The following is a 22,637-nucleotide window of genomic DNA, read 5'->3' as shown; positions in this document are numbered from 1 at the left end:
GTCAAACTAGGGGACTATATATCCAAATCCTTTCAGTCTCCCTGGGGGGTGCCACAGGGCTCATCCCTGAGCCCCACCCTCTGTAATATTTATGTTGCCCCACTAGCAGCCATCATCAGAAACTGTGGGTTTCTTCCGTTTCGTACGCCGATGACACCCAAATAGTGGTGTCAATCTCTCACAACACAGACGAAACAGCAGACAAGTTTAGCAACTGCGTGGTACAAGTCAACCGCTGGATGCAACTAAACTGCCTAAAACTGAACGGTGATAAAACCGAGGTTATGCTGCTAAGGGCAGAGATCAGCATCTGGTCACATAAGTGGTGGCCTGATAGTCTGGGTAACTGCCCGTCACCGGTGGACAAAGTTAGGAATTTGGACGTTGTATTTGATTCCAAATTAACATTTCATGCCCAGATTAACAAACTCTTCTCCTCGGTGTGGTATATCTTGAAGCTGATAAAAACGCTCTTGCCGTTTATTCCCTTAGAAACTTGTAAAACTCTGGTTATCATGCTGGCTCTATCAAGGCTGGACTACGGGAATGCGCTGTATGCGGGGCTACAAAATCAACTACTGCTAAAACTCCAGCGCCTTCAAAACGCTGCAGCTAGGCTAGTACTGGACATCCCCAGGTCCGAGCCAGTAGCCCACAGACTCTGAAACCTCCACTGGCTCACAATGGAAAAAAGGGTAAGGTTCAAATCGGCCTGCCTGGCATACAAGGCGTTTCAGGGTGTAGGGTCCCAATTTCTAAAATCAAACCTCAAACAATACGAACTATCAAGAAAACTCAAATCAAGCAACGCAAAGCTGATCAAAACCCCAGATTCAAACAGCTAAGATGGGGAGGGAGAAGTTTCCTGCTGCACACAGGTAAGACCTTGAACCAAATTCCACTATCAATAAAAAACAGCCCGTCACTGCTACTATTCCAGAGGGCTTTAAAAACCTGGCTCTTCTCAGCATAGTATAACTCCACATTTGGCAGTCCTAGACTCAATGCATCTGACTAAGCGCCAAGACGCCCTAGGGCATTCGTGCACTCTATACATTTTTTAATCAAATCATTAATCAAATCAAACTGCCAATGTTGGAGCCAGTTGTGCAGTGCTTGAGCAGCTGAGACCGCGGGCCCACTGGAAATGGGGGGGAACGAGCGGTCAAGTCCTGGCTCGATGACCCTGTTATAGTCACCTCCTATGAGCCATGAAGCCTGCTCTAGAATCAAATTGTGCCAGACATCTTATTAAGGAAAAGAGTTTGTTCCAAGTTCGGTGGATAAATCAAGCTTGTTAGTATCTGTCAGCCATTTAGGTGACCAAGCACAATAACGTATCTGCTCTCCGTGTCAATATCAGTCTTGTCAGCTACAAAGGGGGTATCCTGCCTAACCCATATTAATGCCCTTCTAGTATAGGTGGAAAACTTTGTGGCAAACAGCTGACTACATCTGCGATTCTGGAGCCTAGTTGCTTCCGGAAGTGTTAAAGTGTCTCCTGAAGGAATGCAATGTAGTTGGAGCGTCGCCTAAGATGGAGCATGTGTGTAGGCGTATAGATGCCCCTCATGTTCCATGTTAGAATATTAGTGAGAGCCATTCGTGTAGTGAAAGGGAGCAGCGCCGTTGAGTGTCACACAGCGGCCAGGAGCACAGCACACCACATAAACAGTGACCAAAGTGCGTGGGTATGGGTCTAGAGTTGGACTCCTCTGAACAACAAAAAAGAACACATTTGAACAATCAAAAACAAAAAACAAAAGCAGTAAATACAATCAGAGCAGAGGGACAACGTGTATCCTAACAAACTGTGTAGTTCGGTTCATCTAGTGAAAGGGATGAAAGTATACCTGCTGGGGAGGCAGGGCACATGGAGCCCAGTAGTAGGTGTCCCCAACATTTAGAGTGAATAGGCATTAGAAGGATATATAGCGTAGCAATATTTGTGACTCAGCAGTTGAATACATGTTTAGCGCAACATTTTATGCCTTCAAAAAAGGGGGGGAATTGATTGCGGTACTTGTCTTTTCCCAGCTTCAGACATGCAGCAATGTAATGCAGGATCGGCTATAAGATAGTGAATATTATCAGTATCAGCAAGGGTTAGTAAATGCGGCACAGAGTTCAGTTTAAATTATGCTATCCACTGTTTGTATGTTACAAAGGAAGGTGTAGCAAAATCATCCTCAGAAGGCCAGTTACTTGAAGAACCATCTTCACTGCCAGATCTGGTAGGTCCATCGTCTAGGTCCAATGTCTGCGGCGTTTCTCTGATGGCCTCCACCGTTTGTAAGCCCCTGCATTGATCTTGTACAATCTGTTCCAGATCAGAGACTTGTTAGGGTTGCGACAGCGGTGGCTCGATGACATCTCCTGAGAACCACTTGTAGCCTACGGGTTAAGGAACCAGCAAGGTAATTCCTTTGACGGAAACCACCACTCCCAAGTGGTGCAACAGCAATGAATTTCCCTTTGCAAAAACTCGCAGATGGAAAGGGAAAAGGAGAGACTACTTTAAGTTGAGTGTGTGCAACCAACGTTTCATGTCCAGGAAGGAGTTTTTCTGTCTCTGCGCCATTATAGTATAGTCCGTAAATAATATTATATGGTCATTCTCTACTGTGATGTCCTAGAGTGCCGGTGGTTAAAATAGAATGCACTCTCTATCTCCGTAGTGTAGCAAATGGAAAAGTAGAGGCCGGAGATTTGATCAAGGCAGGGAAGGCCGTCCCAGAATCCGGTGAGCACACCTTGTGGAGAAGAACTGTGATAACGCCTCTGGTTGGATCAGTTGCCATATCCAGCTGTCTGTGTATGCAACAGCATCTTTCCCCTCCACTCCCTCAGCAATCCTACCATGCAGATTTTGTTTCTTCTGGAATGTCCCTCAGCATCATCCGCTCTATGTTCCAGAACGTTCATGCGGTAAGCCAACGCCTGCATGGAAGTCTCCATCTCATGGATTTTAGGAGCGAGGTCAGCTAGGGTGCAGGCTTTGTCGGCTAGCTGGTGGTGATCTGCATTCAGTAATGTGAGGTCAGCTACCACATTGTCAAACTTATTTTCAAGGGACATTCTCATCTGATCCTGGGAGGCTCCAAGTTATTTCACTGCCTCGATGACTGCGTCTAGCTTGCTCCCCTTGGAAGCAGAAGAATTCGAATTTTCTGACACATCTGGCTGGTCTTTCAGGGTGGGTGCGTTTGAGAATATGCCACCAGTGCCAGATTTCAAGTGACCCATGGCGCCAGGCATGAAGGTTGTGTCTCTTGAAGTCGCGCAGACAGTTTAGCTACAGGGGCCTGCTTACCAGTGCCAGTTGACCCCCCAGCCACAGCAGCACTGTACGTAGTGCAGAGTATTAGTAAATGTGCTTCCTAGGATCGATTGAAGTGAGCATCGGTCCAGCTGGTACCTGCATCAGTAGCAACAGCGAGGGCATAAGGGCAGTACCTAATACTGCCCTTGGTGGGTTGCAAGGTATCCTAAATCCTTCTGGTACCTACAGTCAGAGTTCCTTGAGGCAGTGCGTCATCTGGGGAGTGCTATTTTCCTTGCAAAAACTGAATTGAAGGGCCTGCTTGCGTATGCTAGTGTATCCCAGGAGAGTGCAGCTGCACGAGCAGCCCAGTGCCATATACTCACTTAACATCAACAAGGGCAGTCAGGTGCTTCCAGGAGGCCGGGCAGGAGCAGAAGAAAGTAGGAGTGATCCTAGCACAGGACAGTGAGTTGAATGCGGTCCCAGAGCAGTCCACGGCCCACCAGTCAATCAGGTAGGACCCCAGTCCCGCAGCGCTTGAGGTAAGATCCATAACAGGACTTCCCACTGCTGTGTGGGACATTCAGTAGGTCTGCTCCTCCAGGGGTCTATCTGGTTATGGAGCCAGGCTCGAGCCAAGAGCATGGCCCTGGATCCTCACCCCTACACTCACAGGCATGGAGCGGTGCGGGGAAGTCTGCGGGGGAAGGCGGTACACTGTTCCTGGCAGTGTGATTGTCCCAGCATGGAACTCCAGACGCAGGCTAGTCAAGCGCCAGTGCAGCAGGTATGGAAATATTGGAGGGCCCCAGTTTAGCCTGGGTGGGGAGGGGCTAAAGGCCCATGCAAGTCCCAAGGAAATAGCAGGCCATGTGTAGGGGCAGGCACGCAGACGCTCTCACCACCCACCCAAGCCCCCCTGTGCAGCAGTCTTACCTGGCTGCACACAGCAGTCAGTGCGGTCAGCGAAGGGCCTCATAATATGACACGTACCCAGTAGTGCTGCCAAGTCAAGCGCCGCGAGCCTACAGCAACATCAGTCCTGCAGGAAGGGCAGCTGGTTGAGCGTAATTCCAGCGCCGGTGCCCAGTGGCTTTCTCTGCGCAGCCATGGTCCAGCAGCTCCTCCAGACAGGCCCAGGCCCCCCCCACCCCCACCCCCACGCCCCCCCGCCCCCCCATTGTGTGAGTCCACCTGGCCCCAGCTATTAGGGTCACTGAGAGTGACCTGCACTAGGGCCCTGCACCTGTCTGGCAGCACAGCGGGCAGTCAGGTCAGTGTGCCTCACGGGTCGGTGACCCACTGCGTCTGCTGTGCCTCCCAGTAGCACGCCGCACCAGGCATAGGCCACAATCGCCAGCAGTGCATTTCCCTCTGTTACCAGTTTATTCAGGCAGCTTGGCAATCAAGGGGCTGCGCCACAGCTCTTCTGCGCTAGAGTATTGCATTCCGCTACGTATCAGTGTCAGATGATGCGTGCATTAGCAGATAAATGAGAGATAATCTGGGCTGCATGGCGGAACCTCGCTATAACACGTTCACAATCTTGGCAATTCAAGCCACGCCCTGTCATTTTTGCACTTGTTACCACTTCCTGGGCATTGCTTGCACATTATTAGCACCAGTATAATACAAAAATATAGCAATAAGCAACAGAATGGTGACCAGTCAAGCTTTACAAAGGGCCTTCCACTAAGCTGCAACATGTGTTGCTTTGTTTTTAGTAACTTTTGAATCGTTTAAGCCAGAAACAAAATTAGTTTTTGGTTAATATCTGCAGATTATGCAGCAGAAGATGGATTGTGGCAAATGTTTAAACATGTAACAAATGCTGCGGGCCAAACAATTGCATAATTCCAGTGGCCCTGCTTACAAGTCTCTTGTAAAGTGGCACTACTTGTGTCCAGGAACTATAAATTAAATGCTACCAGTGTGCCTGCAGTACTGACTGTGCCACCCAGGTGTTTCTGCAGTAGAACCAATGCATTCTCTGCTGAGTGACGCATATTCGAGCAGAACCAATGCATCACCGCTGTTACATGGTTTAGACCTGTTGCACATGAGTTGCCTCGCCACTTCATCCCACATCCTGGGACTGACGCATTGCTTTCAGACACTGCCACTACAAAATGCTTTTCCTGGCGCAAGATTCTTGCATCCCATGTCAGCGGCAACCTAGACGAGGACACCAAACTTCTGCATCGCAGCTTCACCACTCATCGGAACCGACACAATGTCTCCACTGCACCGCGCATCCTCAACCTTGGCATTCGCATTGCAAGCTATTCTACAGTATCCTCAACATCAACGCATCAAGACCTCACACCTCAGCTTCGTTGCATCTGGGAACTGATGTATTGCCGCTGTTGTGCAATGCATCTTTGACGTGGTTCAATACAAACGCTCCGCAACCAAGATTTAAGATACTTTAGTTCACTCTACATAACTTGGTCCCTGTAGCCGGCCAGTGCTCCATCGTGTTGGGCATGAACTTTGACCTTGTTATGACCTGGTGAGATTAGATAGCCCCAGTATCGCTTTTTGCTTCCTGCCACTATTTTTCAGTGTAAACTTTAAAATTCTATACCTCAAGTTCTACTTATTTGTTTTTTGGTGTTCTGGCCTTGTTTTATTTATTAAATTAATCTCTATTTTTCTAACCTGGTGTGGAAAAATTTAGAGTTGCCTGCCTCTTACCCTGACTAGGACTGTGGTTATCTTTTGACCTGAGCTTATAACGCAGTCAATCAGCAACCCGATTTTTAATCATCAAACTTCTGGAGCTCCAGACGATCCGGCTTGCATGAGAGCCTTTCTACCCTCCATCATGGGAAGGCTAGTACAAGTGTTCAGGTCAACACCACTGCAGTGTCAGCTGAAGATGCTTAGCGAATCACGAGTGGTGTCTTCATTCGGAAGTGGTGCATGATCAATTTCAGCAGTGGCGAGAGCCTTGGTTAGATCATTTTGCCACCACTGAGAACACCAATGGCAGCAGTTCTGTGTGCTGGAGTTTCCAAGGCGGCTCACGCTCTGAGACCCTTTTCATTTCAAGTGAAGCACAGGCCTCCTGTACGCCTTTCTGCCCATACTATTTCTGCCCAGATTGCTTAAGAAAATCAGGAAGGACAGGCTCTAGTCATCCTTGTGGCTCCGAACTTTGCTCGGAGAGTTTGGTATCCTGAACTGTTTTGAATTGCACTCTGTCCTCCGATCAGGCTGGCCTTTCGGGAGGATCTTCTCTCTCAGCAGCAAGGGAGGATTCTCCACCTGAACCGGTCAACTCTCCATGGGTGGAGATTGAGCGGTGACAGTTGAAAGCTTTCCATCTTCTGCCCGAAGTCTCCAAATATATCTTGGCAGCCAGGTATACGCCTGCTGTTGGGAAAAGTTTGTGGCATGGTGAAACAGATTGACCCTATTTCTGCTCCCCTCTCACAGGCCCTTCTATATATCCTTCCTTTGCCCATCAGGGCTCTGCTTTGGGCACCTTAAATGGCTATCTTTTAGCCCTCTCTCACTTTCTGCGGTTGCCTGATACCCCTCTTCAACTCCTCTGCTGTAGATAGAGGTTCTTGAAAGGTTTGCAACACATTTCACCCTTCATAATGCCTCAGTGGTACCTTAATCTAGTTCTAACTTTGTGACTGGCTGCTACCTATGGTGAGCAATAATTTTGGTTTCTGATCAGTTAGACATGGCCTTTCCGGCCCTGGTCGAGAGAGTGTTGTACTGTTTGGGAGCAGAAGCCATGAACAGGCCTACTAAGTTACCTAAAGCCAAACCCACTGCGATCTTGCTTACCAAATGCATGGCAGTCTGCACTCATCCACAATGAGAACATTAGGTTTTGGAGATATGCTGTATTTTGTTCCAAGGTACTCTACATAAGACCTTTGATCTTATGGGCCCAGATGTACCACCGTGGACATAGCTCCTTGCGAATTGCGAGTTTTTTGCGACTCGCAATTTGCGAGGCGCTATTTTCAATGTACAACAGTGAATGTCACACTGTTAGCGATTCCCAATGGGGTCGCAAATTGAGAGACTTATAAATATTAATGTGCCTCTCGCAATTTGCGACCCCATTGGGAATGGCAGGCCCTCCCAGATATGGTGGCCTGCTTGGCTCAGCAGACCACCGTGTCTGGGACCGCTTTTAAATAAAGCTGTTTTTTTTAATGCAGCCCGTTTTTATTAAAAGAAAACTGGATGCATTTAAAAACATAATCATAATTGAAACGTTTTTGTTTAATTTTTTTAAGGGCAGGCAGTGGTACTTGGGACCACTGCCTGCCCTTATAAAATATTTCCCCCTGCATTTGCAAAGGGGAAGGGGTCCCATGGGGAAGCACATGGGGGTGATAATTTGCGAGTGTTTGTGCCTGCAATTGAAGACCACGTTCTTGCATAGGGTTGCGCTCGCTATTAGGAAGGGAACGCCCCTTCCCAATAGGGAGTCGCAGTCGCAAAAAATTGTAACTCACAAAATAGGGTTTGTATATTCCCCATGCTGTTTTTGCACATGCAAACAGTTTCGCATACCCGTTTGTGCATGCAAACATAGTCGTACATCTGGCCCATAATCTCTACTTTGTTTTACCTAGTGCTATTCAATGAAGGGTACGCAATTGTGTTTATTAGATTTGAGTGCCTGGACATGGGGGAGATAAAGAAGCTGGAATTGGAAAGAAAAATTATTTCCAGATGGAATGTTGATGTTATTGATATATCTCATATACAAAATTCATTATTTTAACCTATTTTTGTAAACTTTTTTTAGCATCTTTGGTTATTCCTACTGGTAGAAATGTTCATAACTTTTCTTCAGCCGAACTGGTATGTAAATTTTAATTAAAAAATGTTTAATTTATGGAGCAAGACATAAGGGTCTGCTATCCGTTTTTGTTTGCATTACATCACATTTTTCTCTGTGTGTTGCTGTTTTTTTGTCACAATGTATGCAACTATTCATATAACAAAGTTACAAAAATGAATAAACATTAAAAAAAATCTTGTCACAGAGACACTTGAACTTAAAACGTGTCTCGTGTAACAAATAAAATATATACATTTAAGTTCATAACTATTTTTATAAGGAATTGCTTTTAATGTGCATGCAATAGAACTAATGTAAATGTAACTAAATTTAAGTGTATGCAAAGCCAATATATAATACAAAGACTGTGCTATATATGATGAAATAACAGCCACAAAATAAAACATGTTCATACCTTATCACTTGTTTTAAACATCTATTTTTATTGTGCTTATAGTAGAATCAATAAAACATGAAACAAATTAAAATAGCAACGTAACCTATAAACTGCAAAACAAAGCTAAGGCAGTTCTACAATAATCAGCTCATCATCCTTGGGACACACTTGGAGTTTGACCATATATTTTATGTAATCCCCCCCCCCTCAAAAGCATTGAATCCTACAGTATAGTAATATGTGCATGTTTCAATTAAGTAGTTATCTATACTTTGAACTTGAATTCTTTGTGTACAAAGTATCAACACATTAATTCCTTATGACATTTAAAACAACGTCTTAATTATTTAATCTGCGACATATTCAGGTATATAAAGCCAGTGACACCATATAGCTAATATTATTAGCTGGCTGTACCTACAGGATTACCTCAATTTAAGAATTTAAGAAATAATCCTTGGTTAGGGCTGTTTTGGCCATTAAAACAACATTGTCTGCATACAACAAAACGGGCAAGAGCTAGCCATTAACCTGTGGGAAGTCTGTTCCCTCATCCACTAAAACCTGTTCTAGTCGATTTATAATTAAAGTAAATAAAACGGGGGCCAAGATGCATTCTTGACGGACAGCCAGCAAAGTTTGAAACTCTCTGTCCAACAGAAACCAGAGGAGTATCTGATGACCGCCTCAGCATATGCTTGGAGATCCCTCAGGAAGATTTTATGTTCTGGTTAACCCCTATGTTCACAATAATTCTCCACAATTCATCACAGTTAACCCAGTCAAAGTCTTAGGTTAAATCCATAAAAGCTAACTGGATAGAGACATTGCAGGCCACTATATAGTTATTTAAAATATATAAAGATTTATGTATTGATCGACTGTTGCTGTCCCTGTTCTAAAACCATATTGGATGTCAGAGAGTATACTGAGCTCCTCGGACCAATGAATAGCTCTATCCAGTAGGGTTCCTCCCTAAAACCTTGACGATAGAAATGAGAAGGGAGATTGGTCTATAATATGAAGGGCTATCCCTGTCCCTATTTTTGAAGACTGGAATAATGACAGCAGCGGACCGTGAGGAAGAAGAGCTACCTTCACAGCTCTGTTCAAAACATTAGTCAAAACCGGCACCCAGGTAGCCACATCACTCTGATATACATCAGGCAGGATTCCATCGGGCCTGGTTCTTTACCTCTGAACAGACCCATAATATTCTTCTTGACTTCTTCCTGGGCAAAACGGGAAAACCCTGCTTAATAGCAGGCTTTTCTTGCTACTCATTTTTTTTTTGTCAAATCTGTTTATTGGCATTTTTTTTTTTCAGATACATTTCCGCAAACGGCTCAATGCACATACATATTCCTCTACTATATTGCTGCAGTAATGCTTCAATTGTCAGATACATAAACATTGTAGGCCTGCATTGTGATTTACAAACAGTCCTGCAATTAGCAATCGTGCCCGAGTGCATCCAAGTCAAATAAAGTAAAGGGAGGCCTGTGCGACCATGCTCCAGGTACAGAAGTGAGCTAAATTTCCCAACAATAAACTCTTAACGTTACTAACACAGCCAAGCACAGCGCGACATAGCCATGAGCAGACAGTCAATGTTGTCTCCCCCCCCCTCACCAGCAGCCTCCACCCCGGACACCCACCCCTCCACCCACTCAGATGCCCCTCCCTCAACTCCGCGTGTCTGCAACTCCCATCACACCCCTGTCGTCAGTCTCATGCATCACACTCTGTAAGTTGTCATGTGCGGTGCCCCCCAGCGCGTATCCCCAGGCCAACAGCAGCCCCGTCTAATCCACTGACGGACCTTCAGCAGCAGTTGCCCCTCCCGTCTGTAGATTGCAAAGCATCCGCTACCAGGTGTCTGCCATAGGCTCCCTGCGGAGTCCCACCGTTTCCTCCCGCCGTATAGCAGTCCATTCCGCCCTGGCCCACGCCTGAAGGGACAGGGCCCAAGCCTGCGCACTGGGCGGGTCACGCGCCTTCCATCTCTTGATGAGGAGACGCACCGCCACCACTAACCCCAGATCTAGGAACCGGGACGCTGCTTTTTCCCTTCAGGGCCTCTTAAAGGGATGCAGAAGGAATTCGGGCCAGTTGCAAGGGATGACGCACCCTGTACATTGCGCAAGAAGCCTACCTATGTCCCCCCAGTAAGTGCCCAGCCCTGAGAATCCCCACAGTATGTGTAGTATTTCAGCATCCACGGCCTCACATCTGGGACAGGCCGCGTCCGCCCTGTGAAAATACCTGTTAATTAAAGCTGGGGTTAGGAAGTCCCTATGAATTATGTAGATCTGAATTTGGCGAAACCACATGTTCCGGGGAATCCTCACAGGGCTCTTGAGGACTGTCTCCCATTCTTTATCTTCCAGGGGCCGCCCCAGATCTTGCTCCCATTTGCCCCGTAAAGCGTCTAAGCCTATTGCCGTGTGCGCGCTCAGCGACGCAGCAAACCACCAAACCAGATGCCTCCCCCTTTCCATGACGTGTAAATATTGTATGGTGGGGTGCTGTTCGGGCTCCGTCGCAACGTCCCCCCATCCCCTAGTCATGTGTGCCAGTAGGGAGCGGTGCAGCAGAAACCCCCCTGGTGGGAGCCCCTCGTCAGCGACCAACGTCTCGTATGACATCAGCGCTCCATCTCTATACAGGTCACCCAGCGTCTGCAGGCCCACATCATGCCACTTCTCTATCATAGAGCGCGTAAAGACCCCCCTCCTCCCGGTGAGCCTTCCAATGGCACCGCCGGCGCGTATGGGCGGACTGCACGCATGAGCCTCAGTGCCCTGCGAAAACACCGGTATGCCACCGCCAGCAGCAGCTGGGTGGGACGCTCCGGGGCGGTCAGTGGGTGAAACAGCACTTGTATTCGCTCCAGCGCGTATGGAGGGTCCCTGGTGGCCGTGTCCTCCCTTCCCCTGTCCGCCAACCAGCGAGCAGCCCACTGAAGCTGCGCCGCAAGGTAGTAGTGCTCAAAGCAGGGGGCCGCGAATCCACCCTGATCAGTAGGGAGAAACAACTTCCGGAGTGCCAGCCGATGCCTGGAGGTGCCCCAGACAAAGTCACGGAGGATCCTGTCTAGCATGTTAAAAAATGAAGCTGTCAGAAACAGGGGCAAGTTAGTGAAGTAGTAGAGCAAGCGTGGGAGCATGACCACTTTGGCCAGGGCTACTCTACCTGTGGGTGTTAGCGGGAGTGTGGACCAGAAGCCAATCTACGATCTGAGCGCAGTCACTGCGCGGCCCAGGTTCCCGTCATGGAGGTCAGCCGGCTGGCGATAAATCTGTATTCCCAAATACTTGAATGTGTCCGCCATCCACGGAACTCTCGTGCCTTGCAGCCGAAACCCCGGATCCTCCACTCCGTCCCTAAACGCAAAGAGGCCCGACTTGCCGGCGTTGACCCGAAGGCTAGAAAGCTCCGCAAAGTCACTCAGCAGACGGTCCAGCCTGTCCGGGATGTCGCTGCCATCTCTGACGAAAACTAGTAAGTCGTCGGCATAGAGTGACACCTGGTGTATACCGTCTCCCGACGGGATCCCAACACCCAGCGTCTGTTGCATGGCCGCAGCCAGGGGCTCCATGGCCAGCACAAAGAGCAGCGGGGACAGAGGGCACCCCTGCCGGGTTCCTCTGCCCACCGCCACTGTCTCTGACACATTGGGTACCAACCTCACCCGGACCACCGGGTCTCGGTGCAGGAGGCCCACCATGCGCAGGAAATCGGCGTCCAGCTCATAGTTCCCCAGAACTGACCTCAGATACCCCCATTCCAGGCTGTCGAACGCCTTTTCCAGGTCCAACAGTAGGCAACCTGCTTTAGGCCAGTCCTCCTGTAGTGTAGTTCCTATTATCCCAATAGGCTCTGCGCATTGGAATAATACCTTCAATAGTATAGGCCTAGACCAGACGTTAACTAGGTCTACTACTGTCGATATTAGACTTAAAGTTTTGGGTTTGCCAGCTAGCTCAGAGTTCACTAGAAACTTTCTCGAATAGGCAAGGAGGAGTTGAACCTCCCTGGATAGACAAGAAGGGATTTAGTTTCTGACAACCATAGAACATGACAACTTTGCTCTCCCCTAATCAAGAGTGTATCTCTAGAGTCGTGTGAAAACAAAAGACGACTTATTTTACTCAGTCAGTACGTGCATTCTTAGTCTCACCAGATTGTAGAGAAAAGGAAGAGACGGGCGTGTTCAATAAAAGATGTTATTTATTGATCAGTCTCTTTTCTCATACAAGAGAAATGGATCGATATTATTGCAATACTTATGGTTAAGTAAAGTGCATACATTAGAAGCAGAAGTATAAAATAATACTGTAAAAACATTGATATGGTTTCTAAGCCATATGATGGTTTAAAATGGATAAAATAGATACATACACATATACATTTGACTAATCGTACTCAACTGGTGTTTCTAACTACGCCTACCCCAGATGTACCTGACCTAAGCCTAATACGTGGGCGGGAGTAGAAAGTAGCTGTTTAAGTTAAGTTTGTTTTGCCAAGTGACTGACTAAAGAATTCTCTGCAAGGGGTTATTCAGTTCTGTACCTGGAATCTAGGATTAATGAGGGATGGTATCTCTCGTCTCTGGTCTCGATATTCCAGGCTGCCTGCGAGGGCTACCCGGAAGCGCCGGAGCTGGATTTCTCGGCAGGAGAAAGCAGCGCCTCGTTCTCAGCGCGTCAGGAAGGCGGGGCTGCGCCAGCGGGGTCTGCTCTGCTCTGGGCTTCGGCAAGTCTGGCTGCTCCGATCTCGTCACCACCGCGTGTGTTTGCATAGGGCAATATCGGTAATATTTATACCTTTAAGGTGCCGAGATTGACGTAAGGATGGACATAGATACGTCAATAAGGATGTCATACGACCTGGTCGTTAGCACATTCTTTTGCTGAAGTTCTCGGTGAAATCAAAACAATGGCCGCAGGGTTTTTCCCAGGTTGTCATAGGTTTGATTTGTTTTGAGAACTCCATATGCCTTATCAGGGGCTGGAGGAATATCGCTTGTCTAATTAGATGGCAAGCGTTATGACCTAATCAGATAACACGTTCCTGTGCCGTAGTGTGGCTTAATCAGATAACGGTTCCTGCATCATGGGGGTTTTCTGCCTCATGGGATGGCTGCTAGTTAACTTGTTAACCAGAATAAGGTCAGGAATAGGGGGATCGATACAGAACCTATAGGAATACATCACACCCACTCCACGCTAACTATGGACATATTTACGAATCTATGCATAGGAAAACATACTGTAGAGTATCATGTATACCTTACCACCCCAAAATACATAAATGCATTTTGAAATTATCAAATATACGGAAAAAACAGTCACATGTATTATATGCACTCGAGCTGTAGAATAATGCTAAAGTAATCACGCATATCTAAACATTATCACTAATTTGTATATGAGAATTTACACATGAAATGGCTCTTAATACAGAAAAAAGGTTCGAGACCATTCCATCACAGAATAAAAATTATTATGAACATACCAGCGGGCAGCTAATGTCTATAAACTATCTAAAAATAGAAATTTTAGTTCTCTAAGAATAGTTCTTACTTTAAGCAGAAAATAAGTGTCCCGAAAAATTCGTAAAAATATTTTGGGGCTGCTGAAAAAATTTGCTGACCGTGAACTGGAGGGAAAATTGTTCATGGTATTTTGCTATTCTACTTGAAGGCCAAATTCAGGGAACGCCGTGTGCGAGCTTGCTCAAAAGTCTCTATTTCTGCTCTGGTGAGAACATCATATCATTTAGACTGTCGAAAAAGCTGTCAACAGCTTCCTGGGAGAGTTCCACTAACTCTGAAAAAGGTGTAACCATGCATTCGTGCGCATGATTGTCTCCATTGACGTTTTGATTAGAATTGCTGACAGAAGGTCGTACCTGATCAATGCTGCTTTCATCTTGAACTTCACTACCCCTCAATCGTAGTGGTGAAGCTTCCACGAATGCCGTCATCAGGATTGGTAGCCGTTGAGGGCAGCACAAAGCATGAGCCTTTATTGGACTCAACAATGTTTCTGCATCCATTGGCGCATCCGATTGTAGCGTCAGACAGGTGTCTAACACGCATTCTTCTCCGCATAGCAAGCACCTTAATACAGGTAAAACACATCGTTGCCACATTGGTCGAAATGAAAGAAACCAAGTCATGTTCAGGTCTCTAAGCCGGGATAGTCCCAGGATTTTTGATATCCGGTCCCGGTATCCAATGGCTAGGATTGTTTCTTACCTTGTCGCAGGTGTTTTGTCTGTGACATGGTTTGCCATAACGAAATATAAGGACTAGGAATAGGATTCCTGCAATTAGTCCCAAAATGAGGGGAAGTCCGCCAAAAATCGAATGGACGAAATCTGGAAAAATACCCAGTATGGCTTTGAATGGTGTTAATGCCATCGAAAATACTGTCCTAAATACTTTTGAGACTCCACTGGTATCAGAAATATTAAAGATTTCATTCAGGATTTCTGCGAAATGTATGGGGGAATTAGTTGATAACAATAAGTGAATCTCTGCAGTCGTCCTTGCGACTAGGAGATCATACGTGTCTTTTGATGACGTGAGCCTGGTCGGCGTCTGAAGAAGCACTGTTTTCATTCTGCTTAAAGTATCTATTCGAATAGAAGTAATTTTCAAGTTGGGCCATGCCCTTGCCTCCCTGTCTGGAAGGGAGCTGGGGAACAATAAGCGTCCACAGCACTTGACCTTCGCAGTCGTAGTTACGAGATAAGGAGTCCCGGGCATAAGACTACAACATCTGCGGTCCACAATTAGAACGTAACTCCCATTATGGAGTCTTTGAAAGAATGGTTCTATCTCTGTTGCAGGTGCGCCTAGTTGGTGACATGAAAGGTTATTTGAGTTCCCTTCACAGGCTCCATGCAAACTAATTCCATTACACAGAAGTGTACCGCTCAGTGACATCGCACAATTATTGCCACTAAGAAACACTTTCTGTCCTTTATTACTGACACATGCATGTGAATAGGGCAAGTTCCATGTTGTTTTAATGTACCCTTTTCCCAATTTTTCGTACATGCCAGCCTGTATATATTTTTGGCAGTATTGAAACCTGAAGGTAGATATTGGAATATTAATTATCCCATGTATTATCCATTCACTGACAGGTCATTCTGACATTGTCACTGGTAATCTCTCGAGTTTCTCAATGCTCAGGATTGTATAATCAGCACCCTTTTGTGCCATACTGATTTGTTTATCAGTGAGGTTAAAGATATTGAATAGTGACGTTGTGTTGATTAAACGCCAAGGCACATAGCCTGAATGCAGATTTTGTAACGTCCAGCCTAGCTGTACAATAGAACGCAATTGGGACTGACCGTGTTGTAACAACAGTAAGTCTTGCGATAATATGTCGATTGCTGAAGACACAATGCTGTCCAGAGAAAAAATTCTGGAGGACAGTCATTAACCCATTGTCCACTACAGAAAGTGATTTTTCCAAATTAATACGGTCAATTTCCCGTATACTTTCTGCTGTCTCAATTTGAGTCACCTTCCAGGCCTCGTTGTATGCTGCATATACAGAGGCTGCTATGAAACGTTTCTGACGCTGTTTGCGCGGTCCCCTAATGAAATCACGCAAGTCAGCACCATCAGTAAGTAAAGTTAGGTGTTGCTTAATTTCTGCCAGTGTGGAAGTTTGTAGCCACTGAAGGCATAATTTGCCCACACTGTAGGTGGTTATTATCCCTGGGTGTTGTCTTTGGGAATATCTAGGGTCTGGCCTGGTCATTTTGAACCCCTCTGTTTTGTTCAGGAATCTGTCTTGACAGTTATTTGTATCTGTGGGCCAGATCAACCACTTTTTCCAATCAGGATGTGTTCTGTTTTGGTTTAATACATAATTTACGTCTATCTCTTCATCTGTAGAGCTATTGCTGTTCATTGTTGGTTTTGGAATAGACGGTTTATTTAAGACTTTGATTTTGGCTAGGCCAAGACAGGTAGTTTGTTGAACAGTGTCATTTAAAAATATAATTTGTTCTGGGATCATGCAGGCTCTAAACAAAGATTCTATACCCTGTACTTGCCATTCTTTTGTACCCCAAACACTCTTTACTTCAACATTTTTGTCCCAATAATCAAAACCAAAAGTATTCATTTGTTCAAAGAATGAGTCTGAATATATCAATTTCGTGTTTGTTATCATGGTCTTTGTCCCTGTCTTATTTGACAATTTGAAATAAAATGTTTCAGCATTACTTGTGTTAAAACCTGAAAAGTATGAATATTTGTCATAAACGGTTCTTGAGCTTCCTTTTGGAGGGGTTGCACAATGTTCCCATTGATTATAATTTAAAACATTTCTAGGTTGTGCAGATCTATGTAGAAAATGGTTACCATAGTGGTTATAACAGTACATACTATCATAATTTGTCGAACCCTGCAAATAATCATGTTTGGTAAATTTAGCAGACATCACTAAGTCAGACATCATATTATTTATACTTTCAAAGTCCCAATCATCAGCAAATGAGCTTGGTTTTACAAAGTCACTCAACGAGATCTTAATTTGGTGTGGATATTTCAGGATTTCAACCGGACCATACATTTCGTAGTCAGTGTTGTCCCATGCTACCCCACCCTGTATAGGATTGGCTGTGAAGTTGACTGAAGAAAGTTCTCTTTTCTCGACGTGTGAAGATGTGTGTGGTTTGAGGATCAAGTTGATTTTCTGACTTGCTGTGTCCATTTTAGCATATTTTCCCTCAATGAAGCGTCCCAAAGTTAGTACCATGATGAGCCAAAGTATGAGGATAAATGCACCAAAACCCACCCAAAATTCAATCCATGGAGAAATCAGATATGTTTCTTTCAGTTGTTTCAAAAGTACTTTAACTTTATCTTTAAAGGTTTTTGTTGATGGCTGTGTTTTTGATTCAGTGAAGCCTTCAGAGGAATCATCGAAGTTTATGAAGTAGCCGGATGCAGTTCTGTCAATTGTTCCAATTGCTTCAGGATTACTGTTTCTTGCATAGTCGTTTGTTACTTCATTATAGATTGGTGTGTCTCTGCTAAATGTTTTTATTTGGGTTTTCAGAGGTCTAAGTTCCATTGCATTGTTGCATAGTCCTTGTTGTAGTTCTGTAGGCGTTTCGAATGTGATTAGCCTCTTAGATTGAACCTCTGTGTTTGTAGCAAATCTTGGTGTTCTACTACTTTTCGGGAGTCCACTTGGCCTACTATTTGTTATCGGCCACATGATTGTGGTTTTACCAGGTCGATGGATACAACTCGGTTCTCCTTTTTACCAGCAAGCGGCGGTAGTACAACTGATCTTGTCCCGTTGACAGACAAGACAGGAACTGCTTTTCTGTAAGAAGGCCCAAATTCCTTCTTTACCGCGATCTTTTCTCTGACTAGATCCCCGACTTTTGGAATCCAGACAGGTCTTGCTGGGACAGGTGGTGATTCTTCAGTGGTTGTTGGCTGCTGTTTCAACTTTATGTTGCTCAGGTCTTTTCTTGTTTCGTTTAAGTCCTGCAAAATAGCCAAACGATCTTTGATATCAAAGCTTTTTTCCTTCACCACTGAAGTCTGACTGTCGAGGTCTAAGACTAACATCCTAGTTCCAAACAATAATTCGTACGGACTGAATCCCTTCAGAGAATTTCTTGGCAGGTTATTTAGACTACGTTGGACACTTATTAGATGTTTGACCCACCCAGCTCCCAAACCTAATATCCTTTCTGTTATAGATAGCTTTATGCCTTGGTTTTTTCTTTACACCATCCCGTATCCCTCAGGAAGGAAGTGAGAAGAGTCCCGCTGTGCTATGCTCATTTGGCCATGTTTCCCCTCAGGCTGGAGGGCTAGAGTGAAAACAATGGTCAAACGTAGCATGCTTCTAGCGTATATGCCATTTAGACTCGCAAATCTTTGTATAACAGTCCAGACGTCAGCCGAGCGCTGGTGATCTACATTATAAGTGGAAACTAGCCTGTATATGTTAATCGGACGCTTTGCTTTTTACTGTTGATCTTTTCTTTGAGTGAAACGACACGGTATTACACCGTTTCTCTCATCACTGCGATTTCTGTTACAGTTTGGGCACTTCTTTACGAACATGGTATGATGCAGGCTCATGCCTAGCCACCAGTACCTTGATTGTAATTCTTCCAGAGAATCTTTTAGTTTGAGGTGTCTGAGACCCTCGCCCATATGTGCGTCTGCTATTAACAAGGTTCTCCTGTCCATGTTTGGAATCACTCTATCCCCCACTCCAGGGATTCGAGCAAAAGGGACCGAGTTTGCATCGATTATGTATGTATAATTGAGTGGATAGTTGATCGGTAGCGCTGAGCAGTCGCCTTTTGATGACGTTTTCACCGCCAGCACTGTTTCACGTCAATATACTTCACTGTACGCTTTTTTCGAGCTACGGAAGCTGATTTAGTTGCTACCGCTGTGGCTGTCTCAGCCAATGAATTCCCTGCAACGTGAACGCCATCACGCTGATGACTCAGTGTATGTATCACGTGAGTCTTTGGTAGTTCTTTTTGTAACAGAACTATTTGTTCCCAAAGCAGTTTTTGCTTTATTGTTGCACCTGTGTCATCTTTGTAACCGTTTTGAATCCATGTCTGCAAATCGTTGTTATATGATTTGACGCAGTAATATGAATCGGACACTATAAGTGTCGGGAATTCGCGATCCGCATTTTCAAGCGCCATCTTGAACGCCAGTAGTTCAGCTCGCTGAGCTGTACAATCTCCTAGAGATTGTGTCTTAGTGATAGCTGGTTTGAATTTTCCTTCGTGCCAGCGACCTTTAACAATCGCGCACGCAGCACTGTAAGCTTGTTTACCCCCTACTGCGGGTTGTGCTGATCCGTCTGTATATATTATACAGCCTTAATGTTCTAGAGGCAGAATTTCGGTCGGCGGAGGACATTCAAATTCATATTGGAGAAATTCTTGTGTTTTTAAGTTAGGATCAAATTCGTATGCCACGTCTGTTGCAGCAAGAGAATTAGCCCATTGTATCCATCTCGGATGGAGCGCTTTAGCATTTGAAATGCTTGCTTTTGTTACAGCCTCTAGGGCAGGTATCGGTGTCACGATTATTATTCGTTTACCTTGTGCCAGGGCTCGTTCTTTTGCTATAGCTGTCTGTGTTGCAGTAAGAATTTTTTCCGTTGGGCTAAATTTCATTTCAGCCTTAGTGTACAAGTGTGATTTGAATGCAATTGGTACCTTTTCTCCCTCATTAGAGGTCAGGTATGTGAATCCGCATCTTCCTGGGATGACTCGAATCACAAGATTGCGTGTGTTATCACGTGTTTCTAATTTTGTTTTAATTAACATGTCTGTTTGTAAGGATCTCAGAATTTCTGTGTGTATTTGAGTCCAATTGGTTCTTTTAAAATCTGGTTTTATTAGATCATAAAGGGGTTTGACCCTTTCTGCGTAATTTGCAATGTATGTTCTTCCGAAATTTAGGAAGCCTAGAATTGACTGTAGGTTTTTTAGTGTTCTAGGTGCTTGGAGTACGGCACATTTCTCTAGGAAATTGTCAGCCAGGCTTTTGCCTTCACTTGATAATTCATATCCTAAGAACAGGACTGTTAGATGGGCAATTCTAGTTTTTTTAAAGTTGAATTTGTAACCCTCTGCTGCGAACCCAAGTATTATGGTGTTCACTCTCTTCAAGTGAGTATCCAAGTCATCATCTGTTAGGTATATGTCATCGACATAAGATAATGCTTCGTCATCATATGTTTGTAGTAACTCTGTTACTCTCGCTGAGAATACCCCTGGGCTATTCTTGTACCCCTGGGCTAACCGACAGAATTGTTTTTGAGTGCCATTTATTGAGAACGCAGACAAATATCTGCTCTCTGGTGCTATGTTTTGACAAAAGAATCCATTAGAGATGTCTAATGTTGTTTTGTATTTTTTGCGCACTATGTTATTCATTAGTGCAGCACTATGCGAGTTTTGCACTGCAAAAGTTTTGCAACATGAGTTAAGGTGTCTGTAATCCAAAACTAGACGATATGAATTGTCTGGTTTGGAGACGGGAAACAAAGGGTTGTTCATTTGTGAGGTGCAAGTTTCAATCACCCCCTGGTATTCTAATTGATCTAGAATTTCTTTTACCTGTTTTTTAGCTTCTTGCTTGATTGGATACTGCCTTTGTGCAGTAGGTTGTGATTTTAACTGGATTTTGTGGGGAGGAGAGTCCTCATCCCATCCTACATGATTTTTATATAAAGCAGGAGCTTGAGCTACTGCCCACTTTCTGGCAAGTGTGTATTTTTTATGAATTGGGATATGATTTGAGAAGGCAGGCATAATTATTTCTTCGCCATGAGGGCACTCCCTGACAAACTCTGGTGGCCAGTCTTTTTCAGCTAGAAGGATGTCATAGCCCTTGGAGAGATTATCCCAAAATAGTCCCCTTATTTTTCTAGTCTTATCCCCTTCTATACGTAAAGTTATTTCATATATTTTGTGAGGTTTGCTAACTCTGGTGTCTGCAGTTTCCACTTGAAGATATTCATTCGTGTCCACTGTCTCCAGATGATTCATAAGGACTTTGCGAGCTATGCTCACTTCTGCTGCGCTGTCTAGCATTGTCTGAGCCCATTCTCCGTTTTTCAGTTGTGTCCTCAGTATTCTCGGCATTGTTTACTACCTTGATACTGGCTACCTTCTTTTTTGGAAATTGTAGTTTCTTTTTAAGATGAGCAGATTCCTTGTCTTTGGACTTGGCGTGCTCTTCTCTTTGTTCTGATCGTCCTCTTCTTTCCGATTTCTGCGGGGAAGTCTGAAAAGGTTGAGAGGGACGTGTATCAATGTCTTGATATCTATCAGGTTTCTTTATATTATCCCTATTTCTAAGGTTATATCTTTTCCCAGAGGGGTCACTTTGGGGTGACCTGTGTCTTTGGTTCGGAGATTTTTCTCTCCGCCGAGGAGACCTTCCTCTGGACTGGAATTTCTTTTCTTTAGGATTGGATTGTTTGTTTCCATCCCAGCTCTTTTTTTGTGATGTTGAATTATTATTAAAAAATATTTTTCCAGGACTTTCAATCAGTTGTGGTTTTACTGGTATTCCACCTAAACTATCTCTACCTAGTTCCTCATAGGATTTTTCTATAATTCTGGCAATTTCAGCTGGTTGTTCTGCTATATCTGTCTCCTTTAACCTCTGGCGGATCGCCAGAATTGCTGCTTCTCCCTTTATGTTGGCTAATAATATAGCCGAGACCTGCTTGAAGTCTTTTAGTAATTTCATACCAAGAGTTAAAGCGGGTTCTGGACTGTATTCGTCTTGAATTTGTTTTAGTACATCTGGTATTACCGAAATGGATGGAACACCGTGCGTTTTTGTGTAGATGGAGGCAAAGACTATACCCCAAGTGTCACAGTCCTCCACGTGTGGTGCGATTCCCATTGGAAGACAGATAGTCAGAATCCTGTGTTTTTCTAACGGGGTGGTGTCAGGAAACACCGCCTCTATTTGGGTGATTTTTTGTGCTAACCAGAATGGTATTTGTTCCCGTTTAGCTGGTACCTTACCTAGGCAGGATTGTATGTTCTGTGGTGTAATTTTATTTGTGTTCCCCTGATGAGGGGTCAGCTGTGGAATTTTAATTGCTGGGTGAATTGTTGAAGTCCGCATCACATATTGGACTAATTGTCTATGTAATTTTATTAATTGTTTTAGCTGTGTTAAAAGCTCTGCTGCAGACATCCCATCGATGTCTGGATGTAGTGTGTATCCGGCTAGAACCGGCCACGTTGCTCCTGGTCTACCTAATGGACCGAGCCTGGTGATGTGATTATTATGTTTTAGGGCGCCATTAAATAAGAGCAGATGCTCTTGAAATTTAAGTGGTACTTCCACCTCCTCGAAAGGAGTGTACTCATTAGGAGGTTCCTCTGTTTTGTAATAGTGGAAGACCTTTGTTACAGCATTAGCTGCTGGAAAGTTTATCCATGTGTAGAATACCTCTGTCTGCCGATATTCGTGTGCCTCAATTACGAATATGACTGTGCCACCTCTAGGTGTCAGTCCATTTTCTATAAGTTTTAAAGTTATAGATTTTCTTGTGTTGACCGGGATGATTATTATACCCGGGTCTGCT

At 44.8% G+C, this 22,637-nt stretch overlaps 1 protein-coding gene across 10 annotated transcripts in view; it reads left to right on the top strand.

Moving 5' to 3' along the window:
• GTF2A1L (general transcription factor IIA subunit 1 like) overlaps positions 1–22,637 on the top strand; it is a 1,231,875-nt gene that overhangs the window by 333,449 nt on the left and 875,789 nt on the right. For 9 of the 10 annotated variants that reach the window (XM_078649641.1, XM_078649637.1, XM_078649635.1 and 6 more), the window contains one exon: positions 8,049–8,104. The exons of the other annotated variant lie outside the window; for it this stretch is intronic. In XM_078649641.1, the coding sequence (XP_078505767.1) occupies positions 8,049–8,104 (56 nt within the window). The remainder of the gene's footprint in view (positions 1–8,048; positions 8,105–22,637) is intronic. 10 annotated transcript variants of the gene reach the window in all.

Source organism: Lissotriton helveticus, chromosome 6, assembly GCF_964261635.1.
Source record: "Lissotriton helveticus chromosome 6, aLisHel1.1, whole genome shotgun sequence".
Taxonomy (NCBI): domain Eukaryota; kingdom Metazoa; phylum Chordata; class Amphibia; order Caudata; family Salamandridae; genus Lissotriton; species Lissotriton helveticus.
Note: the sequence above shows the minus strand (reverse complement) of the source record. Positions and strands in the feature narration are given on the sequence as shown.